We start from the raw sequence: 26,291 nt of genomic DNA, 5'->3' as shown, positions 1-26,291 counted from the left end.
TCTTGCTCTTTTTCCATGTTTTTCTAAATGTTTGATGAACCTTGCATAATGAGTAAGTAAAATTTATGAAAACAAAAACCTTGATTTGGAAGTAATTAAGAATAGGGAGGGCATAACCAAATTATTTGTAGAATTATTATGATTGAAATAAATATCACAGATCATAAAGTTTAAAGTAGGCAAATTTAAAAAGTCAAATAGACTGGTTTAACTTACGTAAAGATCTTGTTATTAATCAATCTCACCTAAGAAATGTCTCATTCTATGCAAATGAGCAGTTAAGTTAGCCGTTTTAAAGATTTAGACATTTAAAGGAGAACAGGAGACATTTGATTTACACATTTTTTAAAAAGAACACTGAAATAGTATTTCTACTCTATCAACATATACAATTAAATTATTTGACAGTTCATATGATATAATTTCATGATTTTCACATATTATTAGATTTACAAAAATACCATTTGCCTTTCTCCTTCCTCTATTGTATATATGAAAGCAGATTTAAAATTCTGGACCATGAAAAGTTCTAAATAAAACATGTATAGAAAATAAAATTTTATCCAGTAATGCTTCCCCATTTTAAAATCATCTGATATATACTTTTTGATAATTTATGTTTTCTTATGCCAATACTTATAAGAACCAGCAAAAGGACAAAGATTTCTGTCTCTGGGCAAAGATTTGAGGAGGAGGAAGACAAAAATGAATAGAATTATTGGAAATAGAAACAAATTATCCTGAAGCCTAAGAACCAAAAATACACTGCCAATCAGAAATTAAATCATTCCTATAATTCATATGAATTCTCAAAATTCATATTAATAAGATAAAATTAAGTACTTAGTGCTATTCATAATGAAATATGAAAAATACTGTCATTTACTACTCACTACATATTGTAAATAGGTCTTTCATAAACTCATTTTCTCAATTAATATGCTTATTATTCACTATAGGATACTACATTAATACAACATTACAGGTGCATTCTGTACATATCTACTTCCTTCATTAAAATAAGTTCCTTGAGATAAGAATGTTTTACTCATTTCTTATTCCCACCCTTCTTGGCACAAGGTCCACAGGAGCTTTAATACATGTTAAATGAAACTTAATTCATTACACATAGGGTGACTTTTAAAACAGCTGTTTATTTATTTTGAGAGAGAAAGAGAGAGCAAGCGGGGGAAAGAAGGGGCAGAGAGAGAGGGAGAGAGAATCCCAAGCAGGCTCCACACTGTCAGCCCAGAGCCCAACATGGGGCTTGATCTCACTAACCATGAGATCATAACCTGAGCCGAAATCAAGAGTAGGATGCTTAACAGACTGAGCCACCCAGGCGCCCCACACATAGAGTGACCTTATATCCTGCACAGTCTGGGACAGTCCTGGTTTTGTCTGTAGTACTAGAATAATAAAAATAGTGTTACTTTTCACTTTGAAAGTGTTCTGATTTGGACAATTAACTACGTGGAAACACTAACTGTAGGCAAATTAAAATTATTTCTAAAACTGTCAGTACAATTTCCAAAAAGCACAGAACTAGACTGGACAAGAGCACGGAGCACCATCAAAGAGAGCAGCAGAGGTAATATGAGAGCAGGGATGAAGCAGAAGCCGCTTCTGCTGCTTGCTGGTCTCAAGAGGAAGCGAGTCCTACATTTAGAGATTCTTCCGAAGGCTAGTTCTCCATTTAGACCAGTGCTGAAGGAGCTCTCATTTCACCTAGAGATGCACAGAATTCAGAGATGTAATACCAAGTATTACATCTTCTATAGCTGCACACTGGCCAAAGCAAAACCACAATGAATCTGTATCTGAGGGCACCTTTTGAGACAGCATCCATTTATTTTTTTAATGGGATAACTGGAATAGATTTCATATTATTCTTTTTACATAGAAGAAAGATTTTATAAGAACAACCTTCAGGAAAAACAATAAACCATTAATAAGGTTGCACTGACCTCTGAAATTAAGCATTTTATTGATGTATAAATTTGATGCATAAACATTTCATTAAAATACACATTTTGCTATCGGCTGAATTGTGTCACCCTCCCCAGACTCCTATGTTAAAGTCCTAACCTCTGGTACCTCAGAATGTGACTGGGTTTGGAGACAGAATCTTTAAAGAGGTAATTAAATTAAAATGAGGTCATATGGGTGGGCTCTCATGACTGGTCCAATATGACTGGTGCCTTTATTTATTTATTTAAAAAAATTTTTTTAACATTTATTTATTTTTGAGACTGAGAGAGACAGAGCATGAACAGGGGAGGGTCAGAGAGAAAGGGAGACACAGAATCTGAAACAGGGTCCAGGGTCTGAGCTGTCAGCACAGAGCCTGATGCGGGGCTTGAACTCACAGAGTGTGAGACCATGACCTGAGCCGAAGTCGGATGTTCAACTGACTGAGCCACCCAGGCCCCACTATGACTAGTGCCTTTATAAGAAGAGATTAGCACACAGATACACAGAGGAAAGACCATGTGAAGATCCATGGAGAAGATGGACACCTGCAAGCCAAAGAGAGAGGCCTCAGAAGAAACCAACTCTATCAACACACTGATCTCAGATTTTAGCCTCCAGATTTGTGAGAAAATAAACCTATCAAGTCACCTAGTTTATGGTACTTAGTTATGACAGCCCCAGCAAACGAATACACATTTCTAAATATATGTCTGAAATACAGAAGTAGAAAATAAACAAGATAAAAAGAAAATAAACAAAATTAATATATGCAAAACTACATATTCTAAGTGCTGAATTTTTAAGCTGATTTTTTTTTTCAAATAGGAATCTATTTAAGGGTAATTTTGATGTCCAACAAACATCAAAGCTTAGTGGCTTCGTAGTCTAATTTCAAGCAAACATAAAAATTATGAAGTAGAATCTAATCTTGATGAAATGAAGCAAAATTCTGAGCCTAATACTAAATCTGTCGAAATTTCCATAGCTCTCATACTCCATATGAATCTGCAAAACTCAGAAAACAATTATTTTGTAAATTACTACTGCATATTACAAAATAATGCATGGTAAAAGAAAATCCCATCCCAAGGGCAAGAAAGGACAACTGGGTTTTTCTGTAACAGAGAATAAAAAGTTCACTACAATGGTTTCAGATTCCACTTGAAACTACCTTTGAACTACAAATTGTTGAATTTTGGTATAATAGCAAAGAAGAATATTCAAAATTATCTGACAAGGCTGTTAAAAATACTCCTCCTTTTACCAATTACACATCAGTGTGAGACTGGACTGTCTTCATATATGTCAAACAAAATAACATACTAAAAGACTGAAAGCAGTCTTTTCTACAGATCTTTTTCTACACATCTAAAAATCCAGCTATATTCCCTTAAGCTATTCTTTAAAGACTGCAAAATTATAAATTCTTACTGATGTTTGTCTTGAAAATTCATTTTTTATAGAATTATTTTATTAATGTAAACATGCAATAGATTCATTACTATTACTTGAAAATAAATTAATGCATTTTAAAATAATTTCTCAGTTTTAATTTCAAATACAATAAATATCAGTAGCTAGAACCTACACACAAAAAAATCCTTTGAAGTCCTTGTTATGGACTGCATTGGGTCCCCCGTCAAACTCATTTGTTTAAGCACAATTTGTCTGTATTTGGAAATAGAGCCTTTAAGGAGGTAAAATGAAGTTAAATGAGGCCATAAGGGTGGGATGTAATCCTATAGGACTTAGGGTCCTTATAAGATAAGGAAGAGACACTAGGGACCTCCCTGAACACAGATGAAATGCCATGAGAGGACACAGCAAGAAGGTGGCCATTTGTAAGCTAGGAAGAGAGATCTCACCAGAAACTAACCCTGCTAGCTCCTTGGTCTTAAACTTATAACATCTGGAATTATGCAAAAATAAATATATCTATTACATAGGCCATTCAGTCTGTGTATTTTGTTATGGTAACCCGGGAAGATTAACATGGTCCTCAATGTTTTGGAAAAATAATCGTAATTCTCATTAGCTATTCAAAATAGAAAAAGGGACAAAATCAAAGTCATTTTTTAAATAAGTTTATTTTTGCTTGATGTGTAGAAAATCATACAGAACTCAAAGACAAGAGAACAGTGAAACAAACTAAGGCACTCACTTCCATTTTTCAGAAAACCACACTTGTCAATGCATTTGGCTCTGCAAACTCTTAGAGCTCCTAAGTCTACTAAGTTTTCGAATATAAAATCAGACATAAAACCAAAGAGAAAACTGTCTGTTTTACTTCATCTGAGGAAAAAATAACCAAAGGACAAGATGACATGAGGAAATCAATCAGTAGATTGATAAATACACAAAGTATAATTTTTTTAACCACATAAAACTTATCAAGACTAAAAGGAAATAATAATATAATTAATACAATGGTAAGAAATTCTATTTCACTAAATGCAACAATAAAAGATTTTGCTCTCCTAAGTAATTATAGTTGACACAGCAAAAAAGAAAACAAGGCTGTGGAAATCATGTTAAGAACGAAAACTATAATAGTAATAGACCTTTATGTAATTATTAAGTTATAAAAGCTTAGATGAATGGGAAAAAGTGCATTTGCTTCAACAAGTTTCTGAATTTCACAGATACAAATATGTTGTTGGGTTGCTTTTTAAGAACATAAATTGTGCACTTAAGAACAACAATTTTATGCATAGTAGTAACTCAAATAAAAAAATAAAGAAAAATGCTTTTCTAAGGCTCTAATACTAGAAACAGACTCAAAATTACATTTTAATAAATTTCATTTCATGTAACTTTGTATGGAAAGAAAATACTAATGCAAGTCGAGCTAACTTTTTTTGGTTTAATGTTTATAAGAAAAAATAATTATGCCGTCTGTATGGAAGAGTATAATCAATCCAGGGGCATGCAGGTATCAACTTTATCTTATGAGAATTTCTCTATGTTCCAGTTACTTCATTCCTTATTACATGCTGCAAAAAGCAGTAATAATTTTTATAGCCAAATATCACTTTGTAAGATACCAGGTGGCTTTCAATATTTACCATATAAGTCATGCATGAAATTTAAACATTACAAAAAAATGACTTACCAGTTGACACTCCTGAAATATGCACATTTTCAGAATGTTCTGCAAGAGCACCATTTCCTAAAATTAAACACAATAATAAACTAATTTCCAAGATAAAATTTATAAAGTTTTTTTCGGATTCTACCTTTAAAAGAAATACAACTACATAGAGCTACTTGTAGTGTTCAGGAACTAAAATCTCTTATGATAATCTTCAAAACAATACAATGAAGCCCCAAATTATAACCGTAGTAGGGATAACAGAACATTTTGGAAATCACAACAATGTGGTATTATATACATGAAGATCAAATTTATAGATCTGATTAATATCAGGAAAAAAATTCTATCAAAAGAGAACTCAGAACTACTATTAGAAAAGAGAATCACATACTTCTTCAAAACAGCATCCCACCAAGAGCATGCTCAATTAGTCCACAATGCGCTTACTGCTTAATGGTCATACATGTTGGTACTTAAAAAATAACAATGTCTTTCTTGCCTTGTCTTCTAAATCTTTCAACCTCTTCTCATCAACAATTCTAATGGTTCTAAGAGTAGGGACAGAATTACACCCTATTTTGGTATCTGCTGATTTCCTGCACTTCTTACCACAAAGTTGGGCACATGGAAGCATTAAAATAACTGAAATAAGTTACTGAGGGTCACCTCAAACTCCCATTTAAAGTGCTGAGGATATTTACTCCTTCAATTAATGTGAACAGTGTCCCTTCAGGTATTCTTTTTTTTCTTGTACCTATTGCTCATCTTTACTTGTAAAGTTTAGTCTCTCTCTAATCATTAGGTCGATTTGGCATCACAACAGCTCAGGAATCCAGCTGTAAGAGAAAGAATTCTTGCAGTGGGGTAGAGGAGGAAGCAAGGTGGGAGAAGGTTAGAGGGCTAAAGTAGAATTCTCTCTGACGGTTGAAAAGAGTAGAGACAATAGCAAGCATGGTAATTAACAACTTGTCTTTCATAACCATCACATTCCTGTGATTGCCTGATTATTGTATAGCACCCTGCAATATACTAGGCTCTGGGAGAGCAGAATCTGCTTATTTGGCTCACCACTGCATGCACAGTTCCTGGAATAGAGCAGGTGCTTGAAGAGCTGATGAATGGATAAATGAGGGAGGTCATGATGATGAAGTCAAATCATGCCAATTAAGCACTTGATACATTGTGTGGCGCATAGCACTGAACAAGTATTCACTTTTGTAATTGTGTAAAATATGCTATTATCAAAGAAGAAAATAATAGTCAGAAAACAACCTTTCAGCTCAACTACAGCGATAGCCTTCAAAATGAAAATAAATGTTTCCCTCCATTAAAAATGATACAATGGAAATGGAGACAAAGGTGTGTAAGCTGTATTTAGTACATAAATAAATCTGATTATAGTTATTTAAGTATTGTACATTAATACTACAGAAACCACGATTTATTTTCAGCAATGTTAAATGCTACATAGAATTGAAACTAGAAACCCCCACCTATTTAACACTTATAACTTATAAAAATAGGTACCATAAATAAAATGATGTAAAAACTGATTCAATAAAATCAATACGATTTGCCAAAGGTCTGTATAAACTGCCTAAAGTTTTGCTACTCACAAACAGGTCAGCAGTACGGGCGTCACCAGGAACTTACTAGAAATGTAGGCTCAGGCCCCACCCCAGATTACTGAATCAGAAGGTACATTTTAACAAGATGCTCCCCACTCCCAGAGACTTTTATGTAAATTAACATTTGAGTAGCACTGGTTCAAACCTTCTACTTGTATATTAGAAACAACCACAAATTATAACTGTGTAATCTGTGACCCTAGGTTTCCAATATCCTTAAAGTAGCATATTAAATTATCCTCAGGAGAGTTTTCATATTAAATATATTTCATACATTGATTTTTTTCCCCCCTCAATTCGGTAGGTAGACTAAGGCAGAAAGAAAAGAGTAACATAATGTAGTATTTAAGACTGGATTCTGAACTGGATTGCCAGGATTCTAACACCAGCTTTACTTACTTGCTGTGCAATTTAGGCCAAGTTACCTAACCTCCTTGTGTCTTACTTTCATCTCTAAAATAGAGAAGATAATACCTATCTCGAAATGCTTAGTAAACTTCTCTAAAATAGAAAAAAAAAAAAAAGAATTTAAATCTCTATCAGTATGCAAATGAATAAACTAATATAACCTTATAATAAAATATTCAATAAACTGAATGAATTCTATATGTACTAACTTGGAAAGATATGCACATTAAGTTACATGTTTCAGAATAAGATTAAAATATGATCTGATTAGAAATATGATCTAATTTTAACTAAAAATGATGTATGCAGAGCTAAATGTATATATTTACATAAGCATATGATATACATATGTATATATACTTATATATATGTTAAAGAGTCTACGGGTATATATAAATTGTGGAAGAAAACACCTGGGACTGGAATTAAGGAGGAAGACACGGTTTCTATCCTTCAGCATTGACTGAATTTGTTATAACAGGTGTGGATTTCTTTAAAAATTTTAGGAGTATTCCTAAAAACACAGGTGAAGAGATTATACTTCATTTCCCACCTTTGTAAATAAATGGAAGTCTGATAAATATTTTGAAATATTATAAAATATTTTAATTTCATAAACATTAATGATTTTAAAACTGATAAACAATATCTGAAAACATAAAACATGACACTGCTAATTTCTCATACATTTACTCTACCTTAAAAAAATCCTATTTAGAAGTTAAAAAAAATCAATGATTATTTCTGTTAACATAAATAACTTAATTTAATTAATTTAATTTTATATTTTATTTCAGAGAGGGCAAGCAGGGGAGAGGGGCAGAGGCAAATAGAATCTTGAGCAGGTTCCACGCTGAGTGTGGAGCCCCATGTGGGGCTTGGTCCCAGGACTCTGAGATCATGACCTGAGCCAAAGTCAAAAGTCAGATGTTCAACTGACTGAGCCACCCAGGTGGCTCCTCCCCTTTCTTTTTCTTTTTTAATTTTTTAATTCACTAATTAACTTAACTTTTTAATTTACACCCAAGTTAATTAGCATATAGTGCAACAATGATTTCGGGAGTAGATTCCTAATGCCCTTTACCTATTCAGCCCATCCCCCGTCCCACAACCCCTCCAGCAACCCTCTGCTTGTTCTTTATATTTGAGTCTCTTATGTTTTGTCCCACTCCCTGTTTTTATATATTTTTTGCTTCCCTTCCATTATGTTCATTGTTTTGTATCTTAAATCCCTCATATGAGTGAAGTCACATGATATTTGTCTCTTTCTAACTAATTTCGCTTAGCATAATACCCTCTAGTTTCATCCACGTGGTTGCAAATGGCAAGATTTCATTCTTTTTGATTGCCAAGTAATACTCCATTGTGTGTGTGTGTGTGTGTGTGTGTGTGTGTGTGTGTGTGTGTGTGTGTACACACAGACTACACTTTATCCATTCATCCATCGATGGACATTTGGGCTCTTTCCATACTTTGGCTATTGTTGATAGTGCTGCTATGAACACTGGGGTGCATGTGTCCCTTTGAAACAGCACACCTGTATCCCTTGAATAAATACCTAGTAATACGATTGCTGGGTCGTAGGGAAGTTCTATTTTTAATTTTTTGAGGAACCTCCACACTGTTTTCCAGAGTGGCTGCACCAGTTTGCATTCCCACCAGCCATGCAAAAGAGATCCTCACCGCCCCCCCTTTCTTATAATTTACACTAGAAGTAAGTGAGCTACTTTACATATACTGCCATCCTACAAAAGTATTTTTACAAAGATGACAGTTATGTAACACAATTATTTCGATATTATAAGCAGACAGCTCCCACAAATCAAACTGCACTCTCCCTAATGCCCCTCATCAGTCCCCAAGAGAAGAAAACTCCACACACAGAAGAATGTACATATGCTATCTTCTCACTATAACCAGTGTTCAAATGCAGCCATGCTAGATGTTCTCACAGCAGTCCCCTTTAGAGGTAACATGTACTAGAAAAACACAGGGTCTGATAAATCATTACTTCTATAACTATACATTAATAGCTAATTAATTAATGGATCAGCTAATTAACTAGAACTCCTAATAAAGAGTTTTCAAGCAGGAAAAAGCTATTATCACCTAAATCAGGAAATAATGTATTATGGCTTAGATTGTTTTTAGTCCCACTAACCAAATACCAAAGTTATCAATCTCCTCTATTTATTTTTCTTTCCAAAACGAAACATGGTTTTGTAGTTTTTTACTGCAGTCAAATGAAAAAGAATCTTCCAAAAGTGATCCTGCTTTAGAAAAGAGGCCACATAAGGAGGTGAGTTGGAGCTGTGGAACCAGACTCCCCGGAATCATCCCCAACTCTACTATTTATTTAGTCATGAACCTTAAATAAACTACTTCTCCTAAGATGTGTTTTCCTCACCTGAATAAGCAGGATGTCATCATTAAGAGAATGCCTAAATATATGGTCTGCATCCTTATTGCTTTGTAATTTTCTGTTTATTTGTGCTTATATTTAAGAACTGAAGTTCTTAAAGAATAGCTAATAAATAGAGCTAAGATTTGACAGATATGTGCCAGCCAAATCCTAAGTGCTTTACAAGCCTTCCCTCAGCTCATCCTTAAAACAATACTTCCTTTTAGAGATGAGAAAACCAAAGCTTCTAGCAATTTAGTAATTCTTTCAAAAAGCTAGTAATTGGATGAATTGAAAATTCAAATCCAGACACTAAGAAGTTTGTGTTCCTTAACTTTTTAAAAAGAATTCAGAATGAATGTATTTCTTGTTTACAAAAAAATAGTACTTAGCTTTCAGAGTTAAAACCCGCCTGCCACAGCAATTCCAGTTTGTATGTTGGAAAGTCACTGGTTTAAAATTTAATGAGCAGCATTTACAAGTAACTTATATACTACTCAGCATCCTACAATTTCATTTTCTATGTGCACTGAGAGCAGTTATCAAACATAAATACATATATATATACACACAAAAGCAAACATCATTCCTATTTTGCTACCATATTAAAGGAAAAAATCCAAAATCCTAATAGGGTTTACTAAACTCTCCACAGTCCAGTTCTATCTAACTACTGCAAAAGCTTCATCTCTTGTGATCCACTCTTTTTTCTTCTGTTCAGAAATACTGGATTTCTCTTAGAAAAGTGTCAGCTGTCTCTTCTCTTTAGACTTTCCTTTAATATTATTTCTTTAGGGACGTATCACCTGATGTTCCTGTACTAGGTTAGGTCATTCTGCTATAGGCTCCTATAGTTTTTAATACTGTCACTTTCTGAAAATTTCCCACACTTGTGTTTTCTGCGTAATGTCTGTATTTCCCATCATATCTTAATCTTGGCAGCAGGGTTCGGGGGGAGGTGGTGTGATATGGTGATGGGACACAGCTAGGTTTGTTTTGTTTTGCCAAGTGACTAGCACAGAACATAACGCATAAGAAATACTGAGACCGTATCTGTTCAAATAAAAGAATGGTAGGTCAGTACATAAGAGGCATAGTCCCTGCCCCAAAGAGTTGACAATCTATTGAGAAAATGATTTAAAAAAAAAACATGTGAAACAGAAACAAACGTACAAAAACAAAATAAAATTGGCAAGCTTCTTATTCAAGTGGGAAGCGCTAGAGACTTCTTTCTCTGCCAAAAATGGAAATGGAAGACAGGGGTGCCCGCTATAGTTATTACTATTAGCTAATGCAATTAAACAAGAAAAACAGTTACAAACATAAAAGGACGTAAAACTGCATCTATCTGTAGATGATATAATTGTGTATCTTTTTGGAAAACCCAAAGCAGTCAACAGAGAAATAATTTAAATATGAAAAATTAGTAAAGTAGCAGGATATAAAATAAGCATAGAGAGATCAAAAGCCTTTGTAAATACAAACAACAGCCAGTCAGAAAATAGAGACCCATTTTTAGTAGCAACAAAAAAAGATATTTAAAAACTCAGACACAGAACTCCTGCTGTTCCTCATGACAGAGCAATTGGTAATGGATCAGTAAATCTGCTATAACAACCAAAAAAAGGTGGAAAAAACATGTGAAAAAAATTCAGACACCTGGACAACAGGCAACATAAGACTATGATCTCTGAGAAAAGGAAAACAAATTAAGATGAGCTCTATTATAGCACTAGCTTTCTGCCTAGAGATTTTCTGGACCCTGCTACATTGAAGGACAACCCAAGTTCATTGTTCTAGTATCCAGATCAAATTTTTCTGAATTGCGCAAAGGCCATAAGACAATTTCTTGGACCCTTGTAGAAGTTAACATACATTTGTCTCCAACATTTCTACTAGTGTGATTATCAATCAGAAAAGGAAATAGTTTCTCCAACCTTCTTCTTACCAAATCCATATAACTTACAGATTTATTTCCTCTCCTACATGTTCTTCTATATTCTCCTATTTCTTCTATTCTCTATTCATCATCTGCCCTAGGGTATACTACTGGTAGTTGTTGGTTTATGGAATTCTAATGCTTCTCACTCCCTGGTTTGGAAAATCAAAATTGCATTTCCTCTTCCAGTCTTCTGACCTTTCTTCTCTCTTTTCTTGGAATTATTTTAGTATCTAAGTCAGGATTCTTGAAGTTATTCATAATACTTGAATCAACTCCTATAATCTTTGCACCTCTGTCCTTCAAGAAGCTTTTCAAAAATGGTTACTCTTATCCTTTCAGTTTGAAAAGCACATTTTGATAGAAGGGACATAAACATTACCAGTATTAACTATCTATCCAAGCAATAGTTCTCTATATCTTTGTGTTATTCTTTATTTTACAAATGTTTCAAAGATCATTTTGCCATTCTTGGTTTTTTGTTCAACTCAATCTTGAATTTTCTCTACATTAGTAATATTTATAATCTATTCTTGGTTAAATATCCTTTCTATCTTGGGAATATGTTAATTAGTCTGAAGTCATTGAGCAACCACTTAATTTCTTTAGATTTCTTCACCATTCCTTTTGCGTTTGGAATTTTAATAACCAGAAATTATTTCTGAGATCTTAATAACCTCTCTGGACTATCTCTCTTTCCAGAGTTCAATGTTGTGAAGGCATATTAATATTTTTTAATTACTTCTGAATCTTTAGGTGTTAAGCTCTCTGACTGTACTCAATCCCATCTTTTTTCTTTACAGTAAACTCTACTGCTAACATGGGGCTCAAACTCACAACCTCAAGACCAAGAGTTACATGCTGTACTGACTGAGCCAGCCCCGTGCTCCTCTTTTTTCTTAAGCTATTACAACATATTACGTCTTTTGGTCTGGTCAAAGTAAGGTACAGACTAGCACACTGTTTTAAATTGAATTGTGTCACCTAAGATTCATATGTTAAACCCCAATCCCCATGTGACAAGGGGGATAGTTATGGTTATAAGAAGTCATAAAGTGGGGACCTAATCTAATAACACTGGTTTCTCTAAGAGGTGTAAGAAATCTCTCTTCATCTGTGCACAGAAAACGTCATATGAGGGCACTGCAAGCCAAGAAGAAAATCAAATCTCATCAGAAACCAACACTGATGGCACCTTGATCTTGGGCTTCTAGTCTTCCAGAACTGTGAGAAAATAAATTTGTATTGTTTAAGCCACCCAGTCTGTGGTATTTTGTTATGGAAGCCCAAGTAGACTAATACACACACTTTTCCCAAAGGTTTGCTGAACTAAGATGTTTGTGAATCCCTTGAAAGTGTATGAAAAATTCAGTACATTCTTCTGAAGAGAGGTTCCATTCTGTTTAACAAATACCTATAATGAGATGTTTCATGGAAAAAAAAGTTAAGTAACCCCTGGGAGATAGAGTTATTTTTCCTGCTTTATTTAATTACTGGTATTTTGAAAGTATTATTTCAATCTGAATTACAGCCATTCATTATGTATTTTATAGACTTTTATGAACTGGCCTAAACCTATCTGCCACTTAAAATAATAGTAATAATTGGGGCGCCTGGGTGGCTCAGTCGGTTAAGCGTCGGACTTCAGCTCAGGTCATGATCTCGCGGTTTGTGAGTTCAAGCCCTGCGTGGGGCTCTGTGCTGACAGCTCGAGCTTGGAGCCTGTTTCAGATTCTGTGTCTCCGTCTCTCTCTCTGCCCCTCCCCACACACGCTTTGTCTCTCTCTGTCTCTGAAAAATGAATAAACCTTAAAAAACAATTTAAAAAAATAAATGTAAAATAATTATTTATAACATTACTTTTTATAAAAATGTACTTCATAATTTTCAAACCACATCCTTAACAGACATTTGTAAACTCAATGTTTTTATTTATAAACTTCCTACGGTACTATATTAGTAAGATTTTATATTTAAAATGTCTTCAAATAAGGGTATGATGACAATGAACTATTACTCAAACTAAAAATACTAAACAAATACACATTCTCAGTATTCAGAGAATGAATCGATCCCTTAAAGAAGATGCTAGATAATTATGAATCCTACTGTTGAGATGCTCAGCAACACTGTTCATGGAAATAATTTTCTTTATTCTAAAATAGCTTGAATCACTGATGTAGGAAGTCACAATTTACACCAGAAAGGAACACTAAAGTATAGGAGTTCAAAGGTTCCAAACTGTGACCCCTGTGCGTCACAAGAGTAAATAAGAAAATATGAAGGGATTCAGAACTCCAGGAAAAAAACGGGAAGAAATTATACACCTATACTTCTTATAACAGATTGAGATATACTTCACCATAAAATTCATCTTTTTAAAGTATACAATCTAGTGGTTTTTACAATGTTCAAAAATTGTGCAACCATTACCATTATCTCATGGCTGAATGTTTTTATCACCCCCAAAAGGAAGCTTATACCAATTAGCAGTTATTTCTTTTTTTTCTGCCTATATTTTATTTTTATTTTTTCAATATATGAAGTTTATTGTCAAATTGGTTTCCATACAACACCCAGTGCTCATCCCAAAAGGTGCCCTCCTCAATACCCATCACCCACCCTCCCCTAGCAGTTATTTCTTTGTGTCCTCTTCTAGCCCCTAACAACAACTAATTTGTCTCTATCTCTATGGGGTTGCCTATTCTGGTCATTTAATATAAATGGGGTCACAGAATATGTGATTTTATGTGTCTGGTTTCTTTCACCAAGTTTAATGTTTTCATGGTTCATGCATGTTGCACCATGAATCAGTACTTCACTCCTTTTTGTGGTCAAACAGAATTCCATTGAAGGGATAAACCACATTTTGCTTACCCATCCACTGGTCAGTTGACAAACATTTGGGTTGTTTGCACTTTTTGTGAATAATCCAGCTATCAATATTTGTGTACAAGTTTTTGTGTGCATATGTTTTTAGCTCTCCTGAGTATATACAGAGTAGAATTGCTTGGTCTTTTGGTAGCCTTACATTTACCTTTAAGAGGAAATGCCAAACTGTTTTCCAAATGGCTGTGCAATTTTACACCCCTACCAGCAATGTGTAAGAGTTCTAATTTCTCTATATCTTCACCAACACTTGTTATAGTCTATCTTTTCATTTATTAGGTATCCTCGTCGGCATGAAGTGGTATCACTGTGGTTTAGATTTGCATTTCCCTAATTTAGAGAAAGGATGTTGAGGTTCTTCTTGTGTGTTTACTTTTTTTGCATATTCTTTGGTGGAGAAATATTTATATCATAATTGACTGGATCTGTCTTTTTATCGTTGTTGAGTTGTAACAGTTCTTTGATCTTTATATATTGTGGATATGAACCTCTTATCAGATACACGACTTGCAAATATCTTCTCCCATCCTATAGTTTGACTCTTCCCTTTCTTGATGGTGTCCTTTGAAGCACAGTTTTTTATTTGAGCCTGTCCAAATCAACTATTTTTAATTTCGTTGCTTCTGCTCTGCTGTCATATCTAAGAATCATTTCCTAACCCAAGGTCATGAAGATTTACTCCTATGTTATCTTCTAAAAGTTTTATAGTTTTAGCACTTACATTTGGTCTCTGTCCATTTGGAGTTAAGTGTTGTATGCAGTTGAGGGAAGGGTCAAATTTCACTCTTTTGCACATTGTTAACCAGTTGTCTCATCTCAATTTGATGGAAAGACTATTCTTTCCCTAATGAATTATCCTGGCACTCTTGCTGAAAATCAACGGACTATAAATGTAAGTGTTTATTTCTGGAATCTCAATTCTATTCACTGATCTATCTATTCCTATGCCAGTATCACGCTGTCTTCATTTGGTAGCTTTGCAGTAAGTTTTGAAATCAGGAAACATGGATCTTCCAAATTTGTTCTTCCTCATTAAGATTTTTATTATTCTGGATTCCTTATTTTTCCATATGAATTTTAGGATCAGTCTGTCAATTCCTTCAAAGAGAATTGAGATTTTGATAGGGACTGTGTGAAATCTGTACATCAACTTGGGAAGTATCAACACCACTAATTCTTAATAAATATTACATCAGTACATAAAAAAAGGATATCTTTTCATTTATTTGGGACATCTTTAATTTCTTGCCACAATAATTTGTAGTTGCAGAGTATAAGATTTGCACTTTGTTAAGTTTATCCTTAAGTATTTTATTCTTTTTCACGCTATTTTTTTAAGATTTTATTCTTTAAAGAATTTTTTTTTTATGTTTATTTAGTTTTTGAGAGAGACAGAGCACAAGTGGCGGAGGGACAGAGAGAGAGGGAGACACAGAATCTGAAGCAGGCTCCAGGCTCTGAGCTGTGAGCACAGAGCCCAACGTGGGGTTCGAACTCACAAACCGTGAGATCATGACCTGAGCTGAAGTCAGATGCTCAATGGACGGAGCCACCCAGGCGCCCCAGATTTTATTCTTAAGTAATCTCTACACCCAACATAAGGCTCAAACTCACAACCCTGAGATCAAAGGTTGTGTGCTCTACTGACTAAGCCAGCCAGGTGCTCCTCATGCTATTATTAATGGAACTGTTTTCTTAACTTGATTTTCAGTTTTTCATTGTTAGTATATAGTAATACATTTTTTCTTGCATCCTACAACCTTGCTGAACTTGTTTATTAGCTCTAATAGGCTTTTTGTGAATTCCTTGCAACTTTTTTATGTACAAGCATGTCACATCTATAAACTGAGGAAGTTTTTAATTCTCTCCTTCCAAATAAGATGCCTTTTCCCCCTACCTAACTGCCCTGCCTAGAACGTCCAATACAATGCTGAATAAGAGTAGTGAGAGTATACATCTTTTTCTTGTTTTTTTTTTTTTTTAAGTTTATCGATGAATTTTGAGAGAGACAGAGACAGTACAAGTGAGAGAGGAGTAGAGCAAGAAGGAGACAGAGAATCCCAAGCAGGCTCCGCACTGTCAGTGTGGAGTCCATGCGAGGCTCAAACTCATGAAACTGTGAGATTATGACCTGAGCTGAACCCAAGGGTTAGATGCTTAAACAACTGAGCCACCTGGGTGCCCCCTTGTCCTATTCTTGATTGTAGAGAGAAAGCTTTTAGTCTTTCATCATTAAGTATGATGTTAACTGTGGGTTTTTCATAGATGCTCTTTATCAGGCTGAGAAAGTTCCTTTCTATTCCTGGTTTATTGAGTGCTTTTATTATGAAATGGTGTTGGCTATTGTCAAATGTCTTCCCTGCATCCTCTGAGATTTCCCTATGGTTTCTGTCCCTTATTCTATCAATATGGTGCATTACATTCATTGATTTTCCTGTGAACTTCCCATTCCTGGGAAGGATTCCATCTGGTCATAGTTTATAATCCTATTTATATACTGCTGGATTCGGTTTGCTAGTATTTTGTTAGAGGATTTTTGCATCCATATAAATAAGGGAAATTAGTCTGTAGTTTTCCTTTAGTGGTACCAGGGTAATACTGACCTCATAGGATGGGTTGGGATGAGTTTGTACCCCCAACCCCACACAAACACACACACACCCAGAGTGCTACTATGTGTTTTATTCTCATTTAAGGAAATACCAATATATTGTTTTTGCTTCCAATTTTTTCTTGGTTTATTAAATTTCATAGATTACTGAACAGCAGATAATTAACTTATTGGTTACATTATAACATTTCTGAAGAGGGACTAGTGACTTGCTTCTCTCAATGTACCAGGCACAGTACCCAAATAGATAAATGCAGTACATGGTAAGCTTAGTACAAAAGAAAAGTGTAACAGACAAATAAAGGTAGTTCTTTCTTGTTTCTCAACAGGCAAAATCTTCTGCAATGCAGGGGCCTGTGACTGAGGTTGCAAAGGGACACCAGGAGATAAACAGGTTGGAAACCTCTGATGTCATTTCTATTTTAATAGTCGGTGAAAACTTAAGTACAGAGAGAAGGAAAAGGTAGTTATGTGTTTTTTTTTTTAATTGGCTTTGTTGAGGTTTAATTTACACGCAAAAAGTTCAGTAATTCCAAGTATACAGTTTGATGAGTTCTAACAAATGCACACAGTTCTGCAACCACCACTATAATCAAGACACTCATTTCCAAAATCCAAACAAAGGGGCCCATCTCTGGGCCCCTTTGCAGTCAACTCCCTTCCCACTCCTAAAGCCAGACAACTACTGATCACCAGACAGTCAATGTCCATAAAGCATTATGCATTGTACTGAACTCGTGAGTTATTATTTTAATCTTCTTCCTAAGGATACTGTTATCCCCCATGTTATGGACGAGGCAACTGACTCAGATTAAGTAAATTGTGCAAGATTCTTCCACATAGGGATATGCTCAAATCCATATCTACCTAATTCTAACATTAAAGACTGAGTTTTCATCTAAAAATACTAAATATAAATTTCTTGTCTTCCCTTGAAAACACTTTAATTAACATCTGTCTACATGTATTCCTGAATGGAAACGTACTGAGCTGATCTCTTTCAGGAGAAGGATGCATTTTTTTTTTTTTTAAGGTAACCAACTGCCCCATGACTTTCTACTGTCATTCTGACACCGATACCCGATACCCTACCTTCTCAGTACATTTGTATTACTTTCTTGGTCTTTGTTAGAATTTGAATTTGTGACCTCTGGTGTATTTTGTGAGTCCAAGTTACAGTGTAGAGATATGTATAGAAGGACACAAAAATTGTTAAAATCATAGTCTCTTTTGTAAATTTAAGTTTTTCTTGACATTAACTCCATGCTTTTTCTTTTTGCATCAAACATCCATATTGTTGTCTCTATTACCTTTATTATTTGTGCAAGATGAAACAGTAAATACTTTGTTTCTACTTGTGGTAGTATCAATGACCAGAGAACATGACATTCTGAATGGTATTTCACTTCTCAGATTGTTCTCAAGTTTATCAGAGGCTTTATCACAGGAGTCAAGGACACAGTAAGTCTAAAATCACTCTGGATCCTGGAGTCACTCATTAGTTCCCCTCTTTCCCTTCCCTTCAGATATTTCCAGTCTTTTGGTTCCTTTGTCTCCTCTTGATGACATGTCAGGTCTTCCTCATCCATAAAAGAAAACTTATTTTGCTGGTTCACCTCCCTGTTTCTGCTTCCCTATCTTAGTCTTTTCTTTCTCAGCCAAACTTTTTTGAAAGAAGAATGAACACTCACTAAGGGAATTACCCTACCTACCAATTGCTACTTTCTCAATCTAGCTTTTACCCCTAGTGCATTTCTGAAACTCAAGGCAAAGATCACCAATGTTCCATCTATCAAACACTTTATTCTCAGAAATATGAACTCTATCTAAATCCAGTTTTCTGATAGATGGAGAAAATCACCTAACTGTGAGGAACAGTGTCACTATAAATTCATGGTTTCAACTCTTCTGGATACTCAATGTTGGGACCATAGCCTTTTAATAAAGCCTTAGTCAGCTCTATCTTCTATTCCCTCAAAACCTACAGGAATCCTTCATTATTCCCTTTTGAGTCTCCAAACAACTTCCTCAACCAATACTCTTAGCAAATCATCTCCCCTGCCAACCATTCAGAGATCTTCTGGCATATTATCCTCCCTCTTTCTAGACACTCCTTCTCAACATCCATGTTTAAAGGTTCAAGTCCTCCATGTTGATAAATCTCAAATTTCTACCCCTAATCAGCATCTTTTTCTTGAGTTGCAAATTTTTACCTCATAATCACCACCTTGTGCCAGTCACTGTGGTTGGTGTTTTTCATACACTATTACTAAGCCTTTCATACACTATTACTAAGTATCCTTGTAAAATAGATACTATCCCCATTTCACATGTGGAGAAATTGAGAATTAAAGAGTTTAAGAGAACTGCTGGAGGCCACACAGCTAGTAAGTGGCACTGCCAGGATTTAGACAGATTTGTCTAGCTCAAAGACCATACTCTTGAAATAACAGCAACGACTAATATGAGAAGTACTATTTGCCAGATGATGGTCTAAGCAATTTCCATGTTTCAGCACATTTAATCTTCATAATCACCTAACAAACGGGCTGCTATTATTATTTCCATCATAAAAGTTGTCTTTTAACTTCCTATTGAACAGGAATTCAGTATTACCTTAATAGTACGTATAAACTCAAACTCGTGTCCAAAACTGATTTCCTTTTATCTGTCTTCAGTCTGTCCCTCTTCCTATACTCTTCATCGTGGTGAATGACACCAGCATCTTCCAGTTGTCCACAGAGAAACCTGGAAGTCATTCCAGATCTCTTCTTTACCATCCCCTTCCTCTGCTCAGGCACTACATATTAAGTTCTCTTGATTCTTTCCAATCCTGCTATTTCAAACCTCCTTCATGTTACTGCTATTTATTTCCCGTTTGACTACATTAAATAAGCTCCACGAGGACAGAAACAAAGAATAGTGCCTGGCCCACAGCAGACATTTGATAAATACAGTTGACTCCTGAACAAGACAGGCTGTAGTTCAACAACCGTGAACCGCTCAGGTCCACCTATGCACAGATTTGGAGGGGGTGGTGATAAATACAGTACAGTGCTGTAACTGTACTTTCTCTTATGATTTTCTTATAACATTTTCTTTTCTCCAGCTTACTAGATTTTAAGAATATAGTATATAATACATATACCAAAATGTATCTTAATCAACTGTTTATGTTATCAGTAAGGCTTCTCGTCAACAGTAGGCTATCAGTAATTAATATTTTGGGGGAGTAAAAGTTATACATGGATTTTTGGCTGTGCAGGGCAATGGGAGGTAGATGCCTCTCACCCCTGCATTATTCAAGGGTCAACTGTGTTTGCTAAATGTATGAATAAACGGCTTAGCTTGCAAGCTTCCTACTTTTGGTCTCGCAGCTCTCTGATCCTTTCTTCACAATGCTACTAGAGACCTTTTTTAAAGCCATGTCTGATATAAATCTTCAGCTTATAAAACTGTAACTGGTTCAACTCCTTACATGTATTAAGAGCCTCTAGGGCCCACTATAGTCTGGCTCTTCTTTATCTCTTCACCCTCAACTTTTACTGCTTCTTGTCCACCTTTGCCTCACATATACATATTCTGGTTTTAACGCTGCTGAGGTAGTTTCTGAAACTGGTATTTTTGAACATGATGTTGTCTCTCCCTGAAACAGTCCAGTGCACTCCCACCAGTTACTCACCTAACTCCTTCAACTCAGTTCAACAGATCTCTACCAATCGTAGAATGAGTTAGGAGTCCTTCCTGATGTTCTCATAGTACATCATGCTAGTACTGAGTTATGAGCATATTACCACTACAGTCCTTATTATCTTGTTTGGGGTTATTGTTCATTTCCCACATCAAATTTTGAGTGTCTTAAGGGCAAAGAAACACCCCCCCCCACTTTCTTCTTTTTCATTTTCACTCTTTCTTCCTGCCTTCCCATTCCTCAACAACTCTCTCCCAGTTTCTGACAGAATTAAGATCTCAGTAAATATGTGTTGGTTTAATGAATCAAAATGATCAGATTTTGAAATCAAGCATGAAACACCCTCTGTAATTAATAACTTGGTTTCATGTTACGGCTTGCTCAGATGCTAAGAGGAAAGAAACGGCGAGAGAAATATAAATAGAAAGATAGGCATTTTTTCATTAGAGAATGAAGTCAGAAAGCCACAAGGGGAAAGCAAGATTTCAGATCCATTGTTCACTTGGATTATGGGCTTTAGAGAGCTATTTCTTTCTTTCTTTCTTTTTTTTCCTCTTAAGCCAGGTTTGTTGAGAATGTAAATGATATATGATAAAACTAGGATGTGCAGTTTTGTAAGACTTGCCAAACGTATACAGTCATGCAAACATCATCTCAGTAAGGACACAGTACTTACATCATCCCCAAAGTTGACTGTGACCCTTCAGAAGCCAGTCACACCTCCCTCCCCCAGCCCCTGGCAACCTCAGATTGGATTTCTGCCCTTAGAGTTCTGCCTTTTTCTTTTTTTGTTTTTTCTTTTTCTTTTTTTTTAGTTAGCATATAGTATAATAATGATTTCAGGAGTAGAACTTAGTGATTCATCACTTGTGCATATAATACTCAGTGCTCATGCCAACAAGCGTCCTTACTGGCCATCACCCAGTTAGCCCATCCCCCCACCCAACACTCCACCAGCAACCCTCAGTTTGTTCTTTGTATTTAAGAGTCTCTTACAGTTTATCTCCCTCTGTTTTCATCTTATTTTTCCTTCCCTTCCTCTACATTCATCTGTTGTGTTTCTTAAATTCAACATATGAGTGAAATCATATTTATCTTTCTCTGTTGGACTTATTTCACTTAGAATACACATTGTTGCTAATGCAAGATTTAATTCTTTTTGATTGCCACATAATATTCCATTGTGTAAATATACCACATCTTCTTTATCCATTCGTCAGTCCATGGACAGTTAGGGTCTTTCCATAATTTGGCTATTGTCAATAGTGCTGCTATAAACACTGGGGTGCACATGTCCCTTCGAATCACATTTTTTTATCCTTTGGATAAATGCCTAGCAGTGCAATTGCTGGCTCGTAGGGTAGTTCTATTTTTAATTTTTTGAGGAACCTCCATACTGTTCTAGAGTGGCTGCACCAGTGTGCATTCCCACCAGCAGTGCAAAAGTGTTCCCCTTTCTCTGCATCCTCACCAACATCATTGCCCTTTGATATGTAAACTGTTCGGTAAAAGATTGTTCAAAGCTCCTGAGCAGCTTCAGTCCTCAGGCTGCAAGGGAGTCTACTCAGCATCAGCTTTAGCAACTTATTGGGGAGAGTGAGGGGAAGACACCAAGCCAAAAACGTGATGCTTTCGCCATTTTTGATTTTTAATGACTCCTGGGTTCTTAACAGCTTACAGGTCATCAATCTAGTGAATATGTTTAAAGCATTCCTTTTTTCTGAGCAAATGGCTAGCTCTTTACTTAACTCTACATAAGCTCATCTTATACACTTACTCTTTCACAGAATCTTAAAATAGTGCCTTGCAGTTTATGCTGTCAACTTGGCATTTCCCTAGAGAAGTATCATACGTGAAGTTGAGGATTCTCCTTTTTCACATAACTGTAAAAAATTATCCAGCGTAAATATAGCTATCTCTACTATACTGGTACGTTTCTCCAAGTGAACAAAGAGAAAAGTATTTATCTACTTAGTATGTATTAGTGGTTATACTATGTACTTTCACAAATTTTAATTTACTTAATCATCAGAACAAATATTTAAGATAGGTGTTATCTCTAGTTTACAAATGAAGAAACTAAATTTTAGAAAGAGTAAAAAACTTGCTTATGGGGTCACAGCTAAGAAATAGTACCCAAACTTAGGTCTTAAAAAGATCATACATTTAATTCCTCTACTACACTTTCCAAAATATAAATGGGTCATATTTTGGATAATAATTTCACCATGTACAAAGCACTTTCCTAATACACATCCTTTAATTTTAAAACAATCCTGGGAATAATTGGTATTCCCATCTCATGGCCCAGGAAGTTGAGACTCAGTAATTTAACTGACAGGACTGAAGTCTCATAGCTACTGAGAAGCAGAATGTTGTATGGAATACAGGCTCTTCTCCTATTAAGACCAGGAGATGTACATCTATCCTTGACAGATGCTCCTCCATCAATGATGTCTATATACAGTGGAATAGGAGAAAACCAAGGTTGTGCGTACATTGACAAGGATTCCAAGAGGTGAGGGAATTTTAAAAAGGTAGATCAGGGGTAGTTAAAAGCAACACAGAAGGCAATACTAAAATCTACTAGAGTCAGTATATAATGGTGTGGGATACAGTGTGCAAAGTACATGAGCCTCGACATCAGAATCCTGAGTTTGACTTTTCTGCCTTTGATACTTATTTTTCTCTTGTATGTGTGTGTGAAGTATGTTAAGGTATATGCCACGTATCATTTCACCTCTATATACTTCAATATGCATCTCTAAAAGTATAGACAGACATTCTCTTGCCCAAATTCAATGCTATTACCTTAACAAAATTAATAATTCTTGATGTTATTTTATCTAACCAGGCCATTATCAGATTTTCCTGGTTGTCTCATAAATGTCTTTTTACATTTGAAGCAGGATCCACAAAGTCTCAGTGTTTCATTTGGTGTTTAAATGCCTCTTAGTCTAGAGTCATACTCCCTTATTTTCCATTGCACTGACTGGTTTCAGAAACTAGATCAGTTGTCCTTTAAGAGGCTGTTTTCTGTGGTGTCACTTCCTCTGGGTGCCACTTAACTTTGTTCATCTAGCGCAAGGCTTAGCAAACTTTTTCTGTAAAAGGGCCAGATAGTAAATATTTAGGCTTTGTGGGTCAGTCTCTGTTATTACTACTCAACTCTGACACTGTGGCATAAAAGCAGCCATAGACAATACCTAAAGGCACCAGAGTGGCTAGATTTGAATAAAACATTAGGAAAAAACAAAACAAAACAAAAAACAGACAGCAGGCTGGTTCTGGCTCAAAGGCCATGGTTCGTAACCCCTGCTATAGACGCTTCCACATTTTTGGTTGGGTTACTTCAGAGCTGGTGCTGGACGCTTTACAGGTATAATCTTAGGAGGCACACACTATCTCCATGCCCTGCTTTTCATAAGATTGAGATTAATCAATAGGTATAGGTAGGGCAACCTGATCCCTCCATCGTAAAGTTCCCATATAACCGTCTAATAGTTTCCTTTACTGATGATTACAGCCTGAATAAATTATTTCATCAGGGGTTGCAAAATATTTTCTAATCCTGCCATTCTTTATACATTCATTACCTGAAATTCTGCAAAAAATTTTTCTCTCAACAAATGTTATTTGCTTACCTTAAAACACAGTTCACACAGAAAAAGGAAGCGTAAGTACTTAATTCTTCCCTTAAAATTGCTTACCTTCAGAGTATGGAGGTAGTGCCCCGTTTATTGCCACTGGTAACCAGTAAACTGTTATTGTAGTGTGGTGTGTGTGTGTTTCTTATTACATGTCTGTTATTAGAAACCAAGGTTTTTGTTGTTGTCGTTGTTTTGAATATTCAGGGAATTTCAACCAACTGTCTTCATGTCTTCATTACTCTTTCTGATACTTAAAAGTTCTCTCATCTTTGGCCAATGGCAACCCTTTTACACTGATTGGCCCCTGTGACTTTTGGCATGAACCAGTCTTTGAGAGTCTCCTTGCTTTCTGATTTATCAGACTGTCTCAGGCTCACCTCTTGTATTTTCTGCCCCAGAAGAGAATCAGCTGCCTATCCATGACCCTAGGTAGGATCCTTTCAATTCAGAATGGTATTTAGAGATGACAGTTAGGGTTCTAATTGTGCTTTCTGCTGTTGTACTATTTATTGCGATGTATTCACTGATGAGGGTATAAAAAGGTACATAATTTTAGGGGCACCTGGGTGGCTCAGTTAAGCGACCAACTTCAGCTCATGATCTCACAGTTTGTGGGTTCAAGCCCCACATCAGGCTCTGTGCTGACAGCTAAGGGCCTGGAGCGTGCTTCAGGATCTATCTCCCCCTCCCCTGCTCTCTCATGCACACACATTCTCCCTCTCTCTCTCAAGAAAAAACAAAAGGTATATAATTTTAAATTTCATGGGCAGAAGCTTAAAATTGTATGTTCTTTATGGAAAGCAAACTCTGTCTCTAATTATATGACCTTAAGAAATTATTTAATTTCTCTATGGCTTAGTTTTCTATAAAATGGAGTAAAAAACCAGGCCCATCTCATAGTTTTGATATAATGATTTAAATGAATTAATATAGGGCGCCTGGGTGGCTCAGTCGAGTAAGCGTCCGACTTCAGCTTAGGTCATGATCTCACAGTCTGTGAGTTCGAGCCTCACCTTGGGCTCTGTGCTGACAGCTCAGAGCCTGCAGCCTGTTTCAGATTCTGTGTCTCTCACTATCTCTGCCCCTCCCCCGCTCATGCTCTGTGTCTCTCTCTCTCAAAAATAAGTAAACATTAAAAAATTTTTTAAATGAATTAATATATATACAAAGTATTTAAAGCAATGAGTAGCATATGGCACTCAATAAAAATTAGGTATTATTTTTGTTTCTTTTTGAGAAATATGAAAGTACTCCAAACTTTGACCCGGTAAGTCTACTTTTATGACTTAAAAGGAAAATAATAAAAAATTAAGATAAATATTCATAAAAGCATGTCTATTACAGTATTTATAAATGTCAACAAAATTGTAGATAATCTAATGTTCAACGTTAGGGAAACAGTTTATGAGGAAAAGTGATATGGAAAAATGCCAAAGATATATGTCAAGCAATACTAATAAACCCATCAATCAAAGATTACCATTTCTACTAGTCAAATAGGAATGCTCATTTCAGTATACCCTAACCACGTGTTGATTTTTTTATGTCTTCATTGAACACTTGGAATGCTTGACAGAAGTTTGATTTTTACATAGTTATTAAATTAGTATGTGGCATTAAAAAAAATTTTTTTTTAATGTTTTCATTTATTTTTGAGACAGAGAGAGACACAGCACGAATGGGAGAGGTGCAGAGAGAGAGGGAGACACAGAATCTGAAGCAGGCTCCAGGCTCTGAGCTGTCAGCACAGAGCCCGATGCGGGGCTCGAACTCACCCACTGTGAGATCATGACATGAGCTGAAGTCAGACGCTCAACCGACTGAGCCACCCAGGCGCCCTGGCATTTCTTCTTTAAAGCTAATTTTTGTTTCTAATTTTATTAGCCATCCAATTACTATTTCTATAAAATTATTTTTTGTCCATCTACTGAGGAAGGAAGAAAATGAATATTTTATGTAGAAAGTATTTGCTTAACTTATTTAATAGCCTCACAACAAACCTTAAG

General features: G+C 35.5%; 1 protein-coding gene across 2 annotated transcripts in view; it reads right to left on the bottom strand.

Moving 5' to 3' along the window:
- LRP12 (LDL receptor related protein 12) overlaps positions 1-26,291 on the bottom strand; it is a 74,333-nt gene that overhangs the window by 33,457 nt on the left and 14,585 nt on the right. Inside the window, exon 2 of one of the 2 annotated variants that reach the window (XM_015078029.3) lies at positions 5,087-5,143. The exons of the other annotated variant lie outside the window; for it this stretch is intronic. Coding sequence (XP_014933515.1) covers positions 5,087-5,143 — 57 coding nt within the window. The remainder of the gene's footprint in view (positions 1-5,086; positions 5,144-26,291) is intronic. 2 annotated transcript variants of the gene reach the window in all.

Source organism: Acinonyx jubatus, chromosome F2 (genome assembly GCF_027475565.1).
Source record: "Acinonyx jubatus isolate Ajub_Pintada_27869175 chromosome F2, VMU_Ajub_asm_v1.0, whole genome shotgun sequence".
NCBI lineage: Eukaryota > Metazoa > Chordata > Mammalia > Carnivora > Felidae > Acinonyx > Acinonyx jubatus.
Note: the sequence above shows the minus strand (reverse complement) of the source record. Positions and strands in the feature narration are given on the sequence as shown.